Below are 19,669 nucleotides of genomic sequence, written 5' to 3'. Positions count from 1 at the left end.
GTAGGGAAGGAGGCAAGTGGGTACTCAGTAGAGTCAGGGGCAATAAGGCCCAATGAAGAGGATACCACGTGGTACTGAATATGGCCAGTTATGCTTATGTAGCCCAGGGTGCACAGAAGGAAAACGTTAACAAAATAACTCAAAAATGTCTTTGTAGGATGTGTGTAGGTTTTTTAAGAAAGTAAACTTTTTGGCCAGGTGTGGTGGCTCATGCCTCTAATCCCAACACTTTGGGAGGCCAAGGCAGGAGGATCACTGAGGCCAGGAGTTCAAGACCAGCCTGGACAACATGGTGAGACCCCCCCCCAACAGAAAATGAAAACAAAAATGAATTTTAAAAAAGAAAAGAAACTTTGAGGAGTGACATCATTAAGTTATTCTACTATAAAATAGAGAAAAGTTAGTGAACTTACTAGTGAATATGTACATCAACTAAGATTTTGGATACACTGGTAGGAGTGTCTATTGAAAGAAGATGGCTATAGACATCCAAATGCACATGTCCTTTGACCCAGTAACTTCACTTCTAGGAAGTCAGCATATATTCACACTGAATTCATACATATAAATGACATATGCTCATTGTCCAAGGTTATTTCTTTGAGCAGTACATGTTACAGAGAAAGATTAGGAAAAAATCAAACAACACTGAATTAAAAATGCTACAGTTATAAAATCACATGAAATTTGGCCATCTATAAAAAACGATGCTCCTTGTATACTGATATTGCAGAGGCTGACTACGAACCCCAGAGCTGGTATAAAAATATTTTGGCCAGGCGCGCTGGCTCACGCCTGTAATACTAGCACTTTGGGAGGCCGAGGTGGGTGGATCATGAGGTCAGGAGATTGAGACCATCCTGGCTAACATGGTTAAACCCTGTCTCTACTAAAAATACAAAAAATTAGCCGGCCTGGTAGCAGGTGCCTGTAGTCCCAGCTACTTAGGAGGCTGAGGCAGGAGAATGGCGTGAACCTGGGAGGCGGAGCTTGCAGTGAGCCGAGATTGCACCAGAGAGTTCCTTATCTGACTAAAGGCAAAATTTCTGGGGAATGATGCTACCATAAATCCCCTAACTTATGGCCTTGAAGAAGCTGGAAACACCACTCCTAACCGTATAGATGAACACAAACTTTCTTATTTGTTCTCCTAAAAGTCAATGTTTCTATTTTTTTCCCTGTAAAAGCTGTTTCTCCCCCACCATTTTCCCTACTTAGTTATGTAAACCTTAAAGTTTAACAATTTGACTAGCCAGCTGCTGCTTTTGTTGGCTGTTTTATGCATAAAAAATTGATATTTTTCTCCTGTTAGTCTGTCTTTTGTCAGTTTAACTCATAGGCCCTTGAAAACTGAACATGACAGGGTAGAGGAAAAGTTTTCTTCTTCCCATACAATATGGAAAGTTTTCCAAGATATATAAACTAAGGTGAATAAGTATTCAATGCTAACATTTTCTTGCATCTGTATAAACAATCTTTGGGAACAACACAAGAAACTGATAAGCCTCCAAAGAGGAAACTGGGTGGTTAGGGTTTGAAAATGTGCATCCTTTACATCTTTTGAATTTTAAACCAAAGAATGCATTATTAATACTTTTTAAAAATAAACTTTTGGCCAGGCACAATGGCTCACGCCTGTAATCCCAGCATTTTGGGAGGCCAAGGCGAGTGGATCACCTGAGGTCAGGAGTTCGAGACCAGCCTGGCCAACATGGTAAAACATGTCTCTACTAAAAATACAAAAATTAGCCGGGCGTGGTGACAGGCACCTGTAATCCCAGCTATGTGGGAGGTTGAAGCAGGAGAACTGCTTGGACCTGGGAGGCAGAGGTTGCAGTGAGCCAAGATTGCGCCATTGCACTCCAGCTTGAGGACAAGAGTAAGACTTCATCTCAAAAAAAAAAAAAGTTAAAAAAATAAATAAATAAACTTTCAATAGGGGACGATAAAAATAATAATGAATATTCATGTTAGCCATCGTTCAATGAATTATGTAATTATCTAGACAATATTTCAAAGTATATGAAAAGAAAGGATAAAGTGTCCTTAAATGTTTAACAAAAAAACTTATTAAAAGCCAAGAAAAAAGCTTACTAAATGTATTAGCACTAGAATAATGTTTTTCTCCTTTTTGGGCACCAAAAACTTGAAAACAGCAATTATCTTTTGGGATATTGAAATGTATTAGCTTTGAAACATTTTCTGTAATGTTCTACAGGACTGGCAAGACAAATATAATTTAGAAGCTGATAACCATCCTTAAAGATGAAGTTGATATTTCACTTTTTTTTTTTTTTGAGACAGAGTCTTGCTCTGTCGCCCAGGCTGGAGTGGAGTGGCGCTGTCTCGGCTCACTGCAACCTCTGCCTCCCAGGTTCAAGCGATTCTCTTGCCTCAGGCTCCTGAGTAGCTGGGACCACAGGTGCATGCCGCCGTGCCCAGCTAATTTTTTGTATTTTAGTAGAGACGGGGTTTCATCCCAGGCTGGTTGCAAACTCTTGAGTTCAGGCAATCCACCCACCTCAGCCTCTCAAAGTGATAGGATTACAAGCGTGAGCCATCACGCCCAGTCCATATTTCACATTTTATGGGTTTTTTTCTTATATATATATGGACTTCCTTTTTTCAAGATTTACCTTATGGGGGACATATTTGCAGCCTAAGTTTTCTAAGATCTGCACATGTAACATTTGTATCATTTTCCCAATGCATTTTAATATTTTATTTCACGTATGTATTGTGCTATAGTAGCCCAAAGTTTTGGCACCAGAGTCTATGTGTTGAATTTTAGTTAAAAAAAAAAAAAGCTAAACAATATTCTTTCACCATCACTTTAACACACAAGTCAAGTATCACTCCTGTTACAATTCCTTTCTTTAGTTTGCCTGGGTTTTCCTACTAAGTTGCCAGGCCTGAATCATATTGACCCCAACTTCATTCCTGTATAATCTGCATTAATGCTATTCTTCAGTGCATTTAGGGCTTTTTAAATTAAATTATAATGAAAACATCATGTTGAGAACATGAACTGCAATGTTTACCTCAATTTACACAAACTGTGATGTTTAGTCCAGCTACCCAACTATTCCATGCATTTTCTCTGAGAGAACTACTGTCATTGTAGACATTTTTCCTTCATGCCTTCAGACATATGGGAGGGGGGATCCAGAATTGTTATTTGTATGAAGACAGACAGTTGAAATAAACTATTTGTTTTAAACCTTTAAACTGCTAAACACATAAACACATTATAATTATTTTTAAAATATCAAGAACCCAATTTAGTGTTCACAGAACTTTAGTCCCAGCTGTACTACGTTCTAGTTATGTGACATTAAAATAGTTATTTCAGTTATTCATTAATTCATTAAGGTAACCAATAACATCTATTGAGCATTAAACTCATATCAAGCTGTTAAAAGACAACACACATTAAAGTATTAAAGAGTTCAGTTGAGCAGACAGTGATTCATGAATTGGGCAGCACCAAACCCCAAGTGGTGAAACTCCACCTAGGGGCACTTAAACTACTTTTGCAGAATTATAACTAAGGAGAGAAATCTAACATGACTGACTCCATTTTTCTTAAAACCTCACAGGCTAGACTAGTTTTTGTTGTTGTCATTTTATTGTTAGTTTGTTTTTTGCTTATTCTAGTGTGGAGGCTAAAATAACTATGCCAGGAATTTGGTTTATAGTTAAACTTTAAAGCAAGGAAAAGTGACCTCCCACAACTCCTTGTATGGAGATTGAAGCTACATTCATAAGACAAGATTAGAACTATGGTAGAGGCTTGAACTTTGCTAAAGAATAGTCATGCTTAAACAATAACTTGGCATTGTTTGATTAGCTTGCTTTTCTTTTTTCTTTTTTCTTTTTTTTTTTTTTTTGAGGCGGAGTCTCTGTCTGTTGCCAGGCTGGAGTGCAGTGGCGCAATCTCGGCTCACTGCAACCTCTGCCTCCAGGGTTCAAGTGATTCTCCTGCCTCAGCCTCCTGAGTAGCTGGGACTATAGGCGCCCGCCACCACACCTGGCTAATTTTTTGTATTTTTAGTAGAGACAAGGTTTCACTGTGTTAGCCAGGATGGTCTTAATCTCCTGACCTCGTAATCCACCTGCCTTGGCCTCCCAAAGTGCTAGGATTACAGGCGGAGCCACCTCGCCCAGACTAATTAGCTTGCTTTTCTATAGAGCCTTCTGCTCTGGAGTCATGTAACCAAAGGTCACAAGACTTTAACTTTGCCAACTACTCCTACAGATAACATTACTATTGTGAAATCTAATTAACTGGTCTTTGAGATATTTTTCAAATTTAGCATTTTGGCAGACCAACAGACACAACCTGGACCTGTGAACCCCACTCGTCAGAAATGACTCAGGTTCAGGAAGATAGTTCTGACACCCCTGTGATTCATCCTTGACCCAATCAATTAGCATTTCCCATTTCCTAGCCTCCTGCCCACCAACCCATCCTTTAAAAATCTAGCCTCTACATTCTTGGAGGTGGATTTGAGAAATATCTCCCATCCTCCTCGCTCGGCTGGCCCTGTGATTATTCATCTTTCCCTGCTGCAACATTTGTAGCTCTCAGTGCACTGGTTTTTTGGAAGGCAGCAGGTAAAGAACACAGTTGGCCAATTACAGCATGAGGGGGAAACTTTTATAAGGGGTTGGTGGAAGCAAGACTAAGAAAATATACTTACTTGATTGGTTAAAGTGGAAAGTCCATAGTTAGAGGTTTGTCTGTTTCTGTTAGTTAAGCTTAAGTTTCATTTTACTGTTTACATTGAGTTGGGCTCCAGAGCTGGAGCTATCTCAACCTAATGGCCTCCAAATTAACATTTTTTAAACGAGGCAAATTCTTCATGTGTGAAATGGGAATAATAATACTATCTACCTTGTAGGGTTATTGTGAGAACTAAATGAGAGACTGTGAAAATTGGTAAACTGAATACTATACAAAGTTGGAAAACATTTCCTGTTATATAGGAGGCAGTAAACTAGATGGTTAAGATTCATGCAAAATAAAAAGTCTTGATAATAATAAAATGTAGTCCGGTAGAAAAGACAGACATAAAAGAATATATTAGAATGCAGTAAATACTATATTGACAACAAATAAAACTGCATTGGTTCCCCAGAGGAACTAGAAGAAACCAGAAGATAAACTGGTGTTGAAATATGACAGATGGAGAAAGTGGAATTCTAACTTAAAAAAAAAATGCATGTACAAAAAGCATAGAGACATGGACAGCATACAGTATAATATGTTCAGGGAATGGTGACAAATTCGAAATGGCTAGAATAAGAGAGATAACAGAGGGAGATGAATCTAGTAAAACAGATTAGCGAGATTGTGTGAGAGGCCCTATGTAATGCTGTACTGTAAGAATGGAAAGCCAGCCGGGCGTGGTGGTTCACGCCTATAATCCAGTACTTTGGAAGGCAGAGGCCGACAGATTACGAGGTCAAGAAATTGAGACTAGCCTGGCCAACAAACGAAGTTTTAGTCGAAACTTCGTTTCTACTAAAAATACAAAATTTAGCTGGGCGTGGTGGTGCGCTCCTGTAGTCCCAGCTACTCGGGAGGCTGAGACAGGAGAATCGCCTGAACCCGGGAGGCGGAGGTTGCAGTGAGCCGAGATCGCGCCACTGCACAAACAAACAAACAACAACAACAAAATGGAAAGCCATCAGAGGTCGTCAAGCAGATAAAAAACAATAAAGCGTGTATTTCAGAAATATATTTTAATGTGTAGGATTGGCTGGAGAGAAGGGGTAGAAAGGCTAGAGAAAAGTTGAAATAATTTAAGTAAGACTAATTGGTAGAGATTTCTAACAGATAGCTAGAAATACAGATCTAGAGTTTGGAAAAGACAATATGGGAATACAGCTTTAGAAATAAGCAAAGTAGTAAATAATCCACCCAGGGAGGGGATATGGTAGCAAAGAAGTATCAAAAGGCAACATTTCAAGAATGATCTCCCAAACCAGGAGAAAAGTGATTCCAAATCTAGAGTGGGAGTTTTAGGAGGGGAGAAGTCAGAAAAGTGTGAATTGGGCTTAGCAATTTAGAAAGGTTTGTAGAAAAGTGTAGTTGGATGCGACAGAATAGCGGATGGGAGGGAAACAAAGTAAAGAGACAGGTCATGTTGACCCTGGTACTCAATAAGATCTGATAATGACCAGCAAGTAGCACCACGGGTGGGTGGGCGGGGGCTTGTTAACAATACGTATCTCGGCTGTAACCCAGATCTACTGAATCAGAATCTACATTTTAACAAGTCGCCAGAAAAAAGTAGTTATACCTTTAAAAAATTGACTTGGACCACTGTATTTGTTTGTAAATTTGACAATAGAGGGTAGGAGATTCGGATAACTTGAAACGGAGGAATAGTTCAGTGATTAATAGTTCCCAATTTGGCCTCAAGCTTTCTCGTTTTAATTGAAAAACAAAGTTAACTTGCAAAAACCTCGAGATTATCAGGAAAAAGAGGTGAGGATGACCTAACAGTAGACACCAAACAACCTCACTCAGCCATTCCGCCATGCCCAGCGCGAATAACTCAGGTTTAAAATATCCGGATTCCGGGCGTCGGATGTCCACGCCAACTGGCGCGGCATTATGGGAGTTGTAGTCCCGGCCCGCGTCCCGAATTACGACAAAAGGTTGGGCCCGGAGTCGGAAGAGATCCGGGGTTGGGAAGGATCTCCGGGTCGGGCGTCCTGGTGGAAGGGCGGGGCTCTTTCTCTCTTCCTCGGCGGGGAGTCCCGAGCCCAGGAGTAAAGCGAGCTCAGCTCCACATCGGCGTCAGCTGCCGGGACGCAGACACTCTGCGTCATGGAGGGCTGAGGCCGATGATGAATTCCGGTGTGCCTGTCAGGGTTGCTGTGTCACTCGGCCCGCTTGGCGCGCCCCTTCCCAGCCGCCCTTCCGTACCGGCTCTCGGGCTCTTCCGGTCTCCGGCCGCCACTTACCTACAGGCCTTTCTCCGGCCGCGTCCCGGCGCTCTCCGAGTCGCCCCTACGGACTGGACTTGCGCAGTGCCCGGGTACCGGGCGCCCGACAGACACTGGCCATGACGAGCGGCGCCACCAGATACCGGCTGAGCTGCTCGCTCCGGGCCCACGAGCTGGACGTACGGGGCCTGGTGTGCTGCCCCTTTCCGCCGGGGGCCTTTGTGTCCGTGTCCCGAGACCGCACCACCCGCCTCTGGGCCCCAGACAGGTGAGCCCTGGGAGTTGCCCCCAGGTTGCCCCCGGCTGTGTTGCACTCTTCCCGGAGAGTGGAAAGTGAGTGACCGTTCCCTGTCAATCCTGCCGTCTCTCTCTCCCCTCAGTCTTCCCTCTGCTCTCCGCTTCCTTCCAATTCTCATAGTACTGGAACTCTGTGTAAGAAACCATCGAGATTTAAGTGGAAAGAGCACTGGTTTGGGGGACCAGAGACCAGCCTTGTTGTGCTAACTTGACTGCAGGCCAGTCTCCTACCTTTTGGGCCTTCAGTTTTTGGACAATGATCTCCCAAGTTTCTTTTAGACTTGAAAATTTACTGATTCCAATTGCACCCTCCGAAGTGAGGAAGTTTGAAGACATCTGACATGTCCCTTTTTTATTTTCGAAAAAGATGCTCTGTAGTCTTCTCTAAAATTTAATGTTTGAAGACTTTAGTTCTCAAAAATTGTGTTACTGAATCCTCTTCTCGTCCAGGTTAGAATTTTAGTCTGTGGTCTGTGCTGGTCTTGAAGGAGTGAAACCTCTTGGATGTTTTGTTTCTGTGCATGTGCTGTTTCTTGAGGAGAAGGAGCATTCATTACCTTCAAAGGATTTATCAGAAGGGTTCACGAATCAAAAAAAAAGGTTAGGAATCAGTCCTGATCGAGTTCACGGGCTCAGCCCTGATTTGGCTGGTTGTAGCAGGATGTTTAAGAACTAGAAGACAGATTTCAGTTCAGAGAAAGAAGAATTGAGGTTATTTTGTTATTTAGTAGCTCTCCCACTGTTACGAATTTCAGAATTTGAGTCACCATCCATAAATTCAGTTGATAACTATTGAGTGCCTCTTATTTGTTTGGGATACTGGAGAGGAATAAAGGCAGACAAGTTGCAAGTTTTTCTGGAGCTTTCTTACAGTCTGATGGGGAAGATAGATTAAAAAACAAGCCAAAAAAAATTAAAAACTGGCATATGAAGAAAACATACAGTTAATAATTAGGTGGAGAGATATTAAAGGAAGCCTCTCTGAGGAGTTGTTTGTTTAAAGCTGACATTTGAAGCATGAGATGGATGGAGCTGGTCGTGGAAGAGCAAATGGGGAGGGTTGACTTGGAAGAGCATTCCAGACAGCCGGAGGAACAAACAGGAGGGATTTAGCTGTGAGCTGAGGACAGGTCTTTGAGGCTGGCAAGAGCCAGGTTATGGAGTTTGCAAATGGAAGCCTTCAAATAGTTTCAAGCAGGGAGCAACATCATCTTATTTCCGTGTTGAGAAGTTTCTGCTAGCTGATGATAGAGAATAGATTGGGAAGGGATAAGTGTAGAAGTAGGTTTGTTTGGAGGCTTTTGAAGTAGTATAATCAACACAAGATGGTCCACTAGACTAGATATAGTATAGAGCAAATTCCTGTATTGAATTGAATGAGATGATCTCTAAAGATCTCTTCTAACTCTAAAATTCTATAATATCCAAAACTACTTAGTAACACTAATATGTAACTTTTTGTTTGAGTACAGTTACTAAGTTTTTACCTTTAAAATGGAATCCAGTAGAAGCATAAGCCCAGCAGAATATAACCATTGCAGTAAGGAGTATAGTCAAGGATGCCTGTTTTAATAGTGGAATCCTGTCATTAAACTTTTGGGACTGTACTAGTTTGACAAGAGTTTAATCACTGGAGTGGTTGTACTTACCAGGAACTTGAAGAACTTTGGGCTGAACTGATTATTTGAAAAGTGATTTTGTTTTTCATTGAACTATTGATTTCTTTTCTTTTCTTTTTTTTTTTTTTGAGGCAGAGTTTCGCTCTTGTTGCCCAGGCTAGAGTGCAATGGCACGATCTTGGCTCACTGCAACCTCTGCCTCCGGGGTTCAAGCGATTCTCCTGCCTCAGCCTCCCAAGTAGCTGGGATTACAGGCATGTGCCACCACGCCCAGCTGATTTTGTATTTTTAGTAGAGCTGGGATTTCTCCATGTTGGTCAGGCTGGTCTTGAACTCCCGACCTCAGGTGATCTGCCCACCTTGGCCTCCCAGTGTTGGGATTACAGGTGTGACCCACCATACCTGGCCGAACTCATGATTTTTTTGTTTTTGTTTTTCAAAATTCATTCCTGTATGTATTTATCTAACACTGATGAAGAACTTGCATTTTGCCAGTTACAGTGTTAGTGCATGGTGAGATAAGATTATATAGTCTCTCATATACAGCTGGTTAGGTTAGCAAACTTGTCCATCCTGTGGCCCATGGGTGACTTTGAGAGTGACCCAACACAAATTCATAAACTTTCTTAGAACATTATGAGGCTTTTTTTGTGATGTTTTAAAATGCTCATCAGCTATTGTAATTATTAGTGTATTTTATGCATGGCCAAAGACAATTTTTCTTGCAACGTGGCCCAGGAAAGTCAAAAGATTGGATACCCCAGGGTTAGAGTGTTTCATAGTCATTAGGTGATGAAGTTCTTATTGATGCCAACTAAAGTGTCTCAACCATACCTTTAATGTGGTAGAAGTGTCCTCAAGTCTGACATATCGACAATTTTTATTTCATGATACATGTCTTCTCTTTTGTGTTGCTGTAGTAGAGTACCACATACTGGGTAAGTTATAAAGAAAAGAAATTTATTTTTCATAGTTCTGGATGCTGAGAAGTCCAGTATCAAGGTATCGGCACCTTGAGAGGTCCTCTTTGCTGCTGCATCATCCCATGGTGGAAGGGCAAGAGAGTACACAGCAAGAGGCGGGGGGGGGGGGGGGGGGGGGGCAAAGTTGCTTTTATAACAAAGCCACTGTCTAAGCAATAATGACATTAATCCATTCATGGGGGCAGAACCCTGCTGATCTAATCACCTCTTAAAGGTCCTACTTCTCAACATGGTTGCATTAAAGATTAAGTTTCCAGCACATGAACTTTGGCGGACACATTCAGGCCATAATAGAATATGTGTGTCATTTTGTTTTTTTTGAGACAGGGTCTCGCTTTGTTGCCCAGGGTGGAGTGCAATGGCATGATCACTGCTCACTGCAGCCTCGATCTTCTGGGCTCAAACAATCCTCCCACCACCTCAGCCTCTTAAGTAAGTGGGACTGCAGGCGAGAACCACCATGCCTGGCTAACTTTTATTTATTTTTGTAGAGATGGGGGTCTTACTAGATTGCCAATGATGGTCTCAAACTCCTGGGCTTAAGCAATCCTCCTGCCTCAGCCTCCCAAAGTGTTGGGATTAAAGGTGTGAGCCACCATTCCCAGCTTATAACAGCATATTAATAAAGTTAATGAAATCCTATAAATGTTTGGAGCCAAGTAGTAAATGAAATTTGCTTTCCCATGTAGCCAAGTGGTAAATGAAATTTACTACTGTAAATTTGAATCAGTACCACTGATTCAACTTCAGATTCTTTGTTCGTTACGGAATTGCCTCTTACCGAATCTGACCTGGTCTGTCTACCTCTAATGCAAATGAAATTTACCACTGCTTTCCATATATGTTGTTGCTAAGGTTCATGTAGGGATGGACTGGGAATAATGGAGGAAGTTAGTTCTAGGGAGGTAGAAATAGTTCTGTTTTAGAGTAGACTGAACCAGGTACCTAGTCTTTCACAAAAGCCCTTTGAAAACCCAGAAAGTCTCTGGACCTTCTGAACACCTTTCAGAATGGAGACATATCTGTTAGTTGGGCATTGAACTAAGCAACATACCATTGTTTCAGACTACTTCAGACCTCTATAAGCTAGCTTCAAGCTAAATTACATTTCCCAAGTCTGTCTGTCATCGACTTCTGTCTGGGTGGGGAGAGATGAGTGAGATAAGACTTCAGCAACTTTGCCTTTATATTGCCTTGCCTTTTGAAAAACGACCCATATTTGAAGACACATCTTCAGATATAGGATCTGATTATATTAATCTATATTAATAGATTTTTTAGGTGTAATCTATTAGTTCCTACTGTAGAATATGAGAATTTAGCTCTCTTTCTGCCTTCCACTCACTCCATCACATATCCATCTTTTCTGTGCTCTGACTCTTACAGTTTAAGCTGTGGAATAATCTATAACTCTTCCTCAACAATTTTATGATCTCCATGTGGCTAATAATTATTTTATTTTGGTTTTCATTTGCTTAGCTTTCTATGTATTTATCACTGATTCAACTTCAAATTCTTTGTTCGTTACCAAATCACCTCTTAAGGCATATAGATACATTGGATATTTTACAATTTCGTCTTCCTGACAATGCAAACTTTCTGACCTGGTCTGTCTACCTCTGATGCACAACTGATCCTGGGGTTTCCCTTCATTGTTGTTTCCAAAATAACTTTTCTGAACCTCATGTGTTGGATTTTTGCTGTCAGTATCCTTTAGCTTTCTCTTTGTTGGTTTCTTCCTTGTTGGCTTATTGGAACATAACCTCTAGGAGCATCCTGAAACGTAGTGCATCAGTAATAAATGTTTTAAGACCTTGCAAGTCCGAAAGTGGTTTTATTTTGCCTTGCTACTGGAATGATAATTTGAATGGTTGTAGCATTCTAATTTTAAAACAATTTTCTTTCAGAATTGTGATGGAATCCATTTTATTTCATCTTTTAGTGTTACTGTTGAGAAATCTGAAACCATTCTGATTTTTGACCTATTTTTTTTCTTTCTGGAAGGCAGTCTACTTCAATCCATTGTTCCAGGCCATTGGCGGGCCCTTTTACTATGAAAACTCATGTCCATAAAGTCTGGGAAATGTTCTTCAATTAATTCCAATTAATTATTTGGCTGCTTTCTCTTTATTTTTTCTGTGTTCTTTTTTCTGGAACTGTTTTTATTCAGATATTGAACTTGCTTTCTAAATTTCCCTTTTTTTTTTTTCTTGTCTATAATCTCTAGCAGGTTGCCTTGACTTTTTGTGAAATTGTGTCCTTGTTTCATGGTTGCAATATCTTATACCTCTAAGGATGATAATGACAATTTTAAAAAATGTTTAAGTTTTCTCCTTAATGGTCTGTTTTCCTCCAGATTGGTTTTTTTCTCGTCTCTGTTTGTTTTGATCACTATATTTCATGCTGGAGGCTTTCCCCAGATGTCTGGTAATCTTTATTGTGTGCTCAGCATTATGGGTAGAGAATTAAGAAGCTCCTGGGAGATCTGTGCTCCTGAATGGGGCTTGTTGGTTGTGAGTTTTACTGTTGAGTTATCTGGTAGGGCCATTATATTGGGCTGATCTTCTGCCTGGAGAATGAGGGTGTGGTTTCCAGGGTTTTGTTTTGGTGGTCTTGGGCTCCAGTTCTTCACACTCCAAGACTCAACTATCCTTATGTCCCCCCATTCAAAGATTTTCACCTTTTTAAAGAAAAAGCTTCAGACTTTCGCTGAGTGCTAGCAGGACAGTTGTCTGGCTGGGTTGTCTAGCTGCCCGCCCACCCCTCCACCCTCTTTTTTTTGGCTTAATACCTAAAGTATTTTTTAAAATCAATTTAAGAAGTACTTAATGCTAACCATGTAAAACATTGTGCTAGGGACTTGGGAAGACACAAAGAACCTAATCTGGATTCTGCCATTAAGAACTTAACAGACTACTATGGAAGATGCACACAAACATCTATGCTTTGAAGTGCTAAGGGATACACATAGTAGGTAGATTTAGTGGTTTACATAATACAGGTTTCAAAACATGTTCTTTTGACTTCCTCTGGACTTATTGATAAAATGGTTTCAAAAGCATATTAAAAAACAAAAACAACACCCACTAAAATGAAGCGAACAAGTTGAAATTGGTTACTACCAGATACCTTTCTTTGAAGACTTTTTCATAACGCTTCAGATTCTGAAGACTTTCAATTAGTCTTTCTTATCTTAGTTCCTGCCTCTTTGTCCTCATTTCTAGAGGTATATAGTGCTGTTAATTCTTTTCCTCCATTTTTTTATTGTGAGAAAATACACATAACATAAAATTTACTATCTTAACCATTTTAAAGTGTACCGTTCAATGGTATTAAGTATATTCATAATGTGTAACCATCACCACCATCCATCTTTTAACTCTTTTTTTCTCTTTATACTGAAACTGTGTACCTGTTTAAGCAATAACTCCTCATTCTCTCTCCACCCCCAGACCCTGGCAACCACCATTCTACTTTATGTCTCTGTGATTTTGACAGCTCTAAGTTCCACATATAAGTGGGATCATACAGTATTTGTCTTTTTATAACTGGCTTATTTCATTTAGCATAATGTCCTCAAGGTTCTTCCATGTTGTAGCATATGTCAGAATTTCCCTCCTTTTTAAGGCTGAATAAAATTTCATGTTTATACCTCATTTTGTTCATTTATTCATCCATTGATGGACACTTAGGTTGATGTCACATTTTAGCTATTGTGAATAATGCTACTTTGAATATGGCTGTACACATATCTCTTTAAGATCCTGCTTTCATTTCCATTGGGAACATACCCAGAAATGGAATTGCTGGATCATATGGTAATTTTATTTTTAATTTTTCTAGGAATTGCCGTATTTTTTCTGTAGCAGGTGTCTTTGTTTTCACGTAGCATATTCTGTATGTCTGTTAGTTCTAGTTGATTTATTTTGTTAAGTCCTCTTTTTCCTTACATGTTTTCTGTCTGATTGTCTGATTATTCTATCCATTATTGAGATTGGGATATTGAAGTCTTCAACTATTATTGTAGAACTATATATCACTTCAATTATGTCAGTTTTTGTTTTATATATTATGTGCATAAATGTTTGTAATTGTTATATCTTCTTGCTGCACTGAACTTTTAATTAATATAGAATATCCTTCTTTGTCTCTTATTTTCTTTTTTTGATTTAAGGTCAACTTTGTCTGATATTAATATAGCTACTCCTGCTTTCTTTTGTTTGCTATTTTCATGGAATATCCTGTTTCATCCTATCACTTTCAGTATATTTGTGTCTTTGGATCTAAAGTGAGTCTCTTACAAAGAGCCCCAAGTTGGATTATGTTTTTTAAAATGGTTTCTGCCAATCTCTGTCTTTTGACTGTAGAGTTTAATTCATTTACATTGAAAGTAATCACTGATACCATTTTGCTGTCTGTTTTCTATATACCTTAAAATTATTTTTGTCCTTCATCTCCTGCATTACTGTCTTCTTTTGTGTTTAGTTTATTTATTTATTCATTTATTTATTTTATTTCATTTCATTTTTGAGACGGAGTCTCGCTCTGTGGCCCAAGCTGGAGTGCGGTGGCGCAATCTTGGCTCATTGCAAGCTCCACCTCCCAGGTTCACGCCACTCTGCTGCATCAGCCTCCCGAGTAGCTGGTACTACAGGCCCCTGCCACCATGCCCGGCTGATTTTTTGTATTTGTAGTAGAGGCGGGGTTTCACCATGTTAGCCAGGATGGTCTCAGTCTCCTGACTTCGTGATCTGCCCACCTCAGCCTCCCAAAGTGCTGGTATTACAGGTGTGAGCCACTGTGCCCGGCCAGGCATCAGCCTTTTAAATCCCCTTGGAAGTCACTTCAGCTCAAGAAGTAGAGGCTTGTATCAGTGGGGGGAGGTGCAACAACAATGGCTGCCTGCCTCTTTGTTGTTGCTCTATGATCAAAGCAGGCAATCAGTGATCAGAGAACAGATCTCTGATATTTGGAGGACAGGGTCCTTTTTGCCAACCCTAGTTCCTACAACTGTGAGCAAGGTTCTCCGGGAACAGATGCATGGCTGCCTGCCATGGGGCTAGAAGGGTGAGGTGTGGGTAACTGCTACTGTGCCAAGAGCAGGCATTGATCAAAATTAACCTCAATTTACAATCCAAGCCTTCCCCTGGAAGTTACAAGCTTTCAGTTGACTGCAGAGTTTCATAATAGTTACATCAGACAGATTCTGCCAGTGCCGTTGTTGTCTAGGTGGGAAGACAGATACCTGGTGCTTCGGACTCTGCCGACCTCCCAGAATATTCTCTAGTTCTTAAGCCCTTTGTTGGTAAATTGGTTCTTCGGTTGTCCTGCTGTCTGCTAGGACTCAGGTCTCCTTTGGCCCTTACTACTTTTCTGTAGGCTTTAAATATTCATGTGTTCATGTCTTTTTTTTTTTTTTCATTCTCCTTGGCCTTGTGGGTTTAATTAAGCTTTATTTAAAAACGTAACTATTTATTGTTTTTAGTGGGATTTGGGAAGGAAGTGAAAATAGATGAGTTTGTTTAGTCTTTATCTGGAAGTCTTGTCTCTTTTTTTGTTTGTTTTGAGATGGAGTCTTGCTCTGTTGCCCAGGCTGGAGTGCATTGGCATGATCTTGGCTCACTGCAAGCTCCACCTCCCGGGTTCACGCAATTCTCCTGCCTCAGCTTCCTGAGTAGCTGGGACTACAGGCACCCACCACCGTGCCTGGCTAATTTTTTTGTGTTTTTTTAATAGAGACGGGGTTTCACCGTGGTCTGGATCTCCTGACCTTGTGATCCGCCCACCTCAGCCTCCTAAAGTGCTGGGATTACAGGCGTGAGCACCACGCCCGGCCTATCTGGGAGGCTTGTCTCTTTATGTGCACTTGTCTTATCTTCTTCAACTAGACTGCAAGCTCTTTGATTTAGCTGAGTTAGGGATATAATTCTTTTTATCCCTCTCAGCAGCTGATTTATTGCTTTTCACACAGAAATCATAATCTGCTGGTTGAACTTGTTAAGTAAGGCAGTGATGCTAAGTGATTGATACAGATAAATTGGTAATCATTTTAATCCCAGGGCAATTATTAATGTACTGTGTTCATTGATACACATAATTACATATAACATTATATATTATATAATATACTGTAGCCATTTACATGTTTCTGTATTAGGTGGGGTTTTTTTAAATTGTTATAGCTTATCAGCTATCATTAGTGTTAGTATTTTTTATGCGTGGCTTAAGACAATTCTTCTTCAGTGTGGCCCTGAGAAGCCAAAAGATTTGACACCCACCCCTGTTCTAGCTATGTAGAAACACATACTGTACCATACTACTGGGCACTAAGTCAATGCTTCGTAATGTGAAAGAGTCGTCACTATATTTAGGTCTTCTTAATAATACATTTCATTATCTTAATTGCATGTATGTTTCATTTAGCCAGGGATTTCTTAGGGTAACAGTCACTAATGTGTAGAAGTGAAGCTGGAGATTAAGAAAAAACTCAGTTATGATTATTTGTTGCCCTTTCTTTTTCCCTGGTTCTCTATTTTAATGTATTCTTATCAATGAAACACTAAACAAACTTCTCTTAATCTAATGTAATTCTCTATAGTAGTTCATAGGAATTATGTAAGGTTCAATTTAAAACAATGGATTCTTAAGATAGTATGTATTCTAAAGTTTGGTCTAGACGCTAAATGAAAGTGAGTGCTTTGGCAGTTTTTGTCCTAGGCTAAGTCAGGGTACAGATATGTATCTATTAATTATCTTGTCTTTCCAGTCCAAACAGGGGCTTTACGGAAATGCACTGTATGAGTGGCCATTCCAATTTTGTATCTTGTGTATGCATCATACCCTCAAGTGACATCTACCCTCATGGCCTAATTGCCACTGGTGGAAATGACCACAATATATGCATTTTCTCACTGGACAGTCCAATGCCACTTTATATTCTAAAAGGCCACAAAAATACTGGTGAGTATAATAATACTTCGGTATTTTTCTATTTGAAGAAGTTTTATCCCTTTGAAAGTTAAATTTACATATCCATTTTCTCAAGTTTTTATTGTATTTTGTTTTACCTATAGGTGTGGCTTGGTAATGGAAACCCTTTTGGGCTATCTTAGTTTTGTAAATTCTGTTAAAAATTTGTTGTGATCAGTAAAGGTTGATACACTTATATATGTAAAAAGTAATCTGTTCAGTTATTGGCTGGGGACAGTGGCTCACACCTGTAATCCCAGCACTTTGAGAGAGTGAGATAGATTACTTGAGGCCAGGAGTTCGGGACCAGCCTGGAAAACATGGCGAAACCCCATCTCTAATAAAAATACAAAAATTATCCAGGCGTGGTGGTGCACACCAGTAATCTTAGTTGCTCAGGAGGCTGAAGCATGAGAATGGCTAGAACCCAGCAGGCAGAAGTTACAATGAGCCAAGATCCTGCCACTGCACTCCAGCCTGGGTGACAGAGTGGAGGCTGTCTCAGAAAAAAAAAGTGTTCAGTAATAAAAGAGGCTATATAATTTGAATATACTTCATGACTTTCGTTTTTAACTATTTTATGCAATGAATGCTTTTATTCAGGAAAACCAAAAGTATTTAATAAAAGACCCAGAAGCAGTGTGTTTAGGGCTGTGGTATTATTGAAGAGTATTTAATACATTTGAATATTATTTTCTGTGATTTGTATATATTTCTGATTCTGTGATAATTCTGGATTTCTGTGTGGCTTAACAGTTCTTTGTTGTAGAATGACATGCTTAATCGGTGCACTAAGTATACTTTTTTAAAATATAAATGAAATAGTTTGGAACATTTTTCATAAACACTTTAAACTTAATTCCTTTAAAGAATTTGTATAATGTGCCACGCACCATGGCTTATACATGTAATCCCAACACTTAGGGAGACTAAGACGGGAGGATTGCTAGAGACAGTTTGAGACCAGCCTGAGCAACATAGGAAGACTCTATCTCTACAAAAAGTTAAAAAATTAGCTGGACATGGTGGTGAATGCTTGTAGTCCCAGCTACTCAGGAAGTTGAGGTGAGAAAATCACTTTAGCCCAGGAGTTGGAGGCTGCAGGGAGTTGTGATCACACCACCACATTCCAGCCTGGGTGATAGAGTGAGACCCTATCTCTAAAAACAAAAATAATTTTTTTTTTTTTTTTTTTTTGAGACAGAGCCTTGCCCTGTCGCCCAGGCTGGAGTGCAGTGGTGTGATCTCGGCTCACTGCAAGCTCTGCCTCCCGGGTTCATGCCATTCTCCTTCCTCAGCCTCCCAAGTAGCTGGAACTACAGGTGCCTGCCACCATGCGCGGCTAATTTTTTTGTATTTTTATTGGAGACGGGGTTTCACCATGTTAGCCAGGATGATGTCGATCTCCTGACCTTGTGATCCGCCCACCTTGGTCTCCCAAAGTGCTGGAATTACAGGCATAAGCCACCGCGCCCAGCCAACAAAAATAATTTTTTATTCTTAATAATTTTTAATTTTAATTTTAATTTATTTTGAGACAGTCTCCATCTGTCACCAGGCTGGAGTGCAGTAGTGGCCTCTGCCTCCCGGGTTGAAGCGATTCTCCTGCCTCAGCCTCCAGAGTAGCTGGGATTACAGGCACCCACCACCACACCCAGCTCAGCTCATTTTTGTGTTTTATTGTTTTGTTTTGTTTTTTAGACAGTCTCGCGTGGTCACCAGACTGGGGTGCAGTGACGTGATCTCGGCTCACTGCAACCTCTGCCTCCTGGGTTCAGGCAATTCTGCCTCAGCCTCCTGAGTAGCTGGGACTATAGGCACCCACCACCACACTCAGCTAATTTTTGTATTTTTAGTAAAGACAGGGTTTTACCATGTTGGCCAGGATGGTGTCGATCTCTTGACCTTGTGATCTGCCCACCTTGACCTCCCAAAGTGCTGGGATTACAGGTGTGAGCCATCAAGCCTGGCCCATTTTTGTGTTTTTAGTAGGGATGGAATTTCACCATGTTGGCCAGGCTGGTCTCGAACTCCTGACCTCAGGTGATCCACCCGCCTCAGTCTCCCAAAGTACTGGGATTACAGGCGTAAGCCACTGTGCCCAACCAAAACAGAAAGAATTTTTAAATGTTTGTGTGCATATATGTGTGTTTGTGTGAGAAATCTTCAATACAGAGTGATACAGATTTTTAAAATTTTATCATGGAAATCGAATGTACACAAAAGTAGAGGTATCTTATTTTTGTTTCATCTTCCCCTCCTTCTGCTACATCACTTAAAAATTTCTGATATTCTATTATTTCGTTTATGAATACATCCTTCATTATGTGGCTCTAAAATAGGGGATGGCAAACTTTTTCTGTAAAGGATCAGATAGTAAATACATTTTAGGCTTTTCAGGCCATATGGTTGCTATCATAACTGCTCTGCTCTGCAGTTGCAGTGCACAGCAGCTATAAACAGTAAATAAACAAATGAGCATGTCTGTGTTTCAATAACTCTTCATTTGTGAACACTGAAATTTGAATTTTCATAGAATTTTCACATATTAGAAGATTACCTTTGATTCTTTTTCTCTCAATTACTTAAATATGTAAAAACCATTCTTAGGTTGTTAGGTGTACAAATACAGGTGGCTCACTGGCATTAGTTTGCTGACCCTTCTAAAAGATAAAGACACTCTCGTCCTCTAAAAGGAAAGAATAACCACAATATTATTATCACACCTAAAACAAAACAAAAACTAATCTATTGTCAACTATCAAAATGAGTGTTCAAATTTACCCAGTTGTGTCATAAATGTTTTTTACAGTTTATTTGAATTCTGACCCAAATAAGGTC

At 40.1% G+C, this 19,669-nt stretch overlaps 1 protein-coding gene across 4 annotated transcripts in view; it reads left to right on the top strand.

The window, feature by feature from the left end:
• Window positions 1-6,638: 6,638 nt before the first annotated feature.
• Window positions 6,639-19,669, top strand: part of PLAA (phospholipase A2 activating protein) — a 43,472-nt gene continuing 30,441 nt past the window's right edge. For 2 of the 4 annotated variants that reach the window (XM_033237507.1, XM_033237510.1), the window contains exons 1-2: window positions 6,639-7,228; window positions 16,626-16,819. In XM_033237507.1, coding sequence (XP_033093398.1) covers window positions 7,080-7,228; window positions 16,626-16,819 — 343 coding nt within the window. In that variant the 5' untranslated portion in view covers window positions 6,639-7,079. Of the gene's footprint in view, window positions 7,294-16,625; window positions 16,820-19,669 lie in introns of all 4 variants that reach the window. The other 2 variants (XM_033237508.1, XM_033237509.1) reach the window with 2 other exon arrangements.

The sequence above is a fragment of the Trachypithecus francoisi genome, unplaced genomic scaffold (assembly GCF_009764315.1).
Source record: "Trachypithecus francoisi isolate TF-2019V2 unplaced genomic scaffold, Tfra_2.0 Lachesis_group16, whole genome shotgun sequence".
NCBI lineage: Eukaryota > Metazoa > Chordata > Mammalia > Primates > Cercopithecidae > Trachypithecus > Trachypithecus francoisi.
This window is presented reverse-complemented; position numbering and strand designations above follow the sequence as displayed.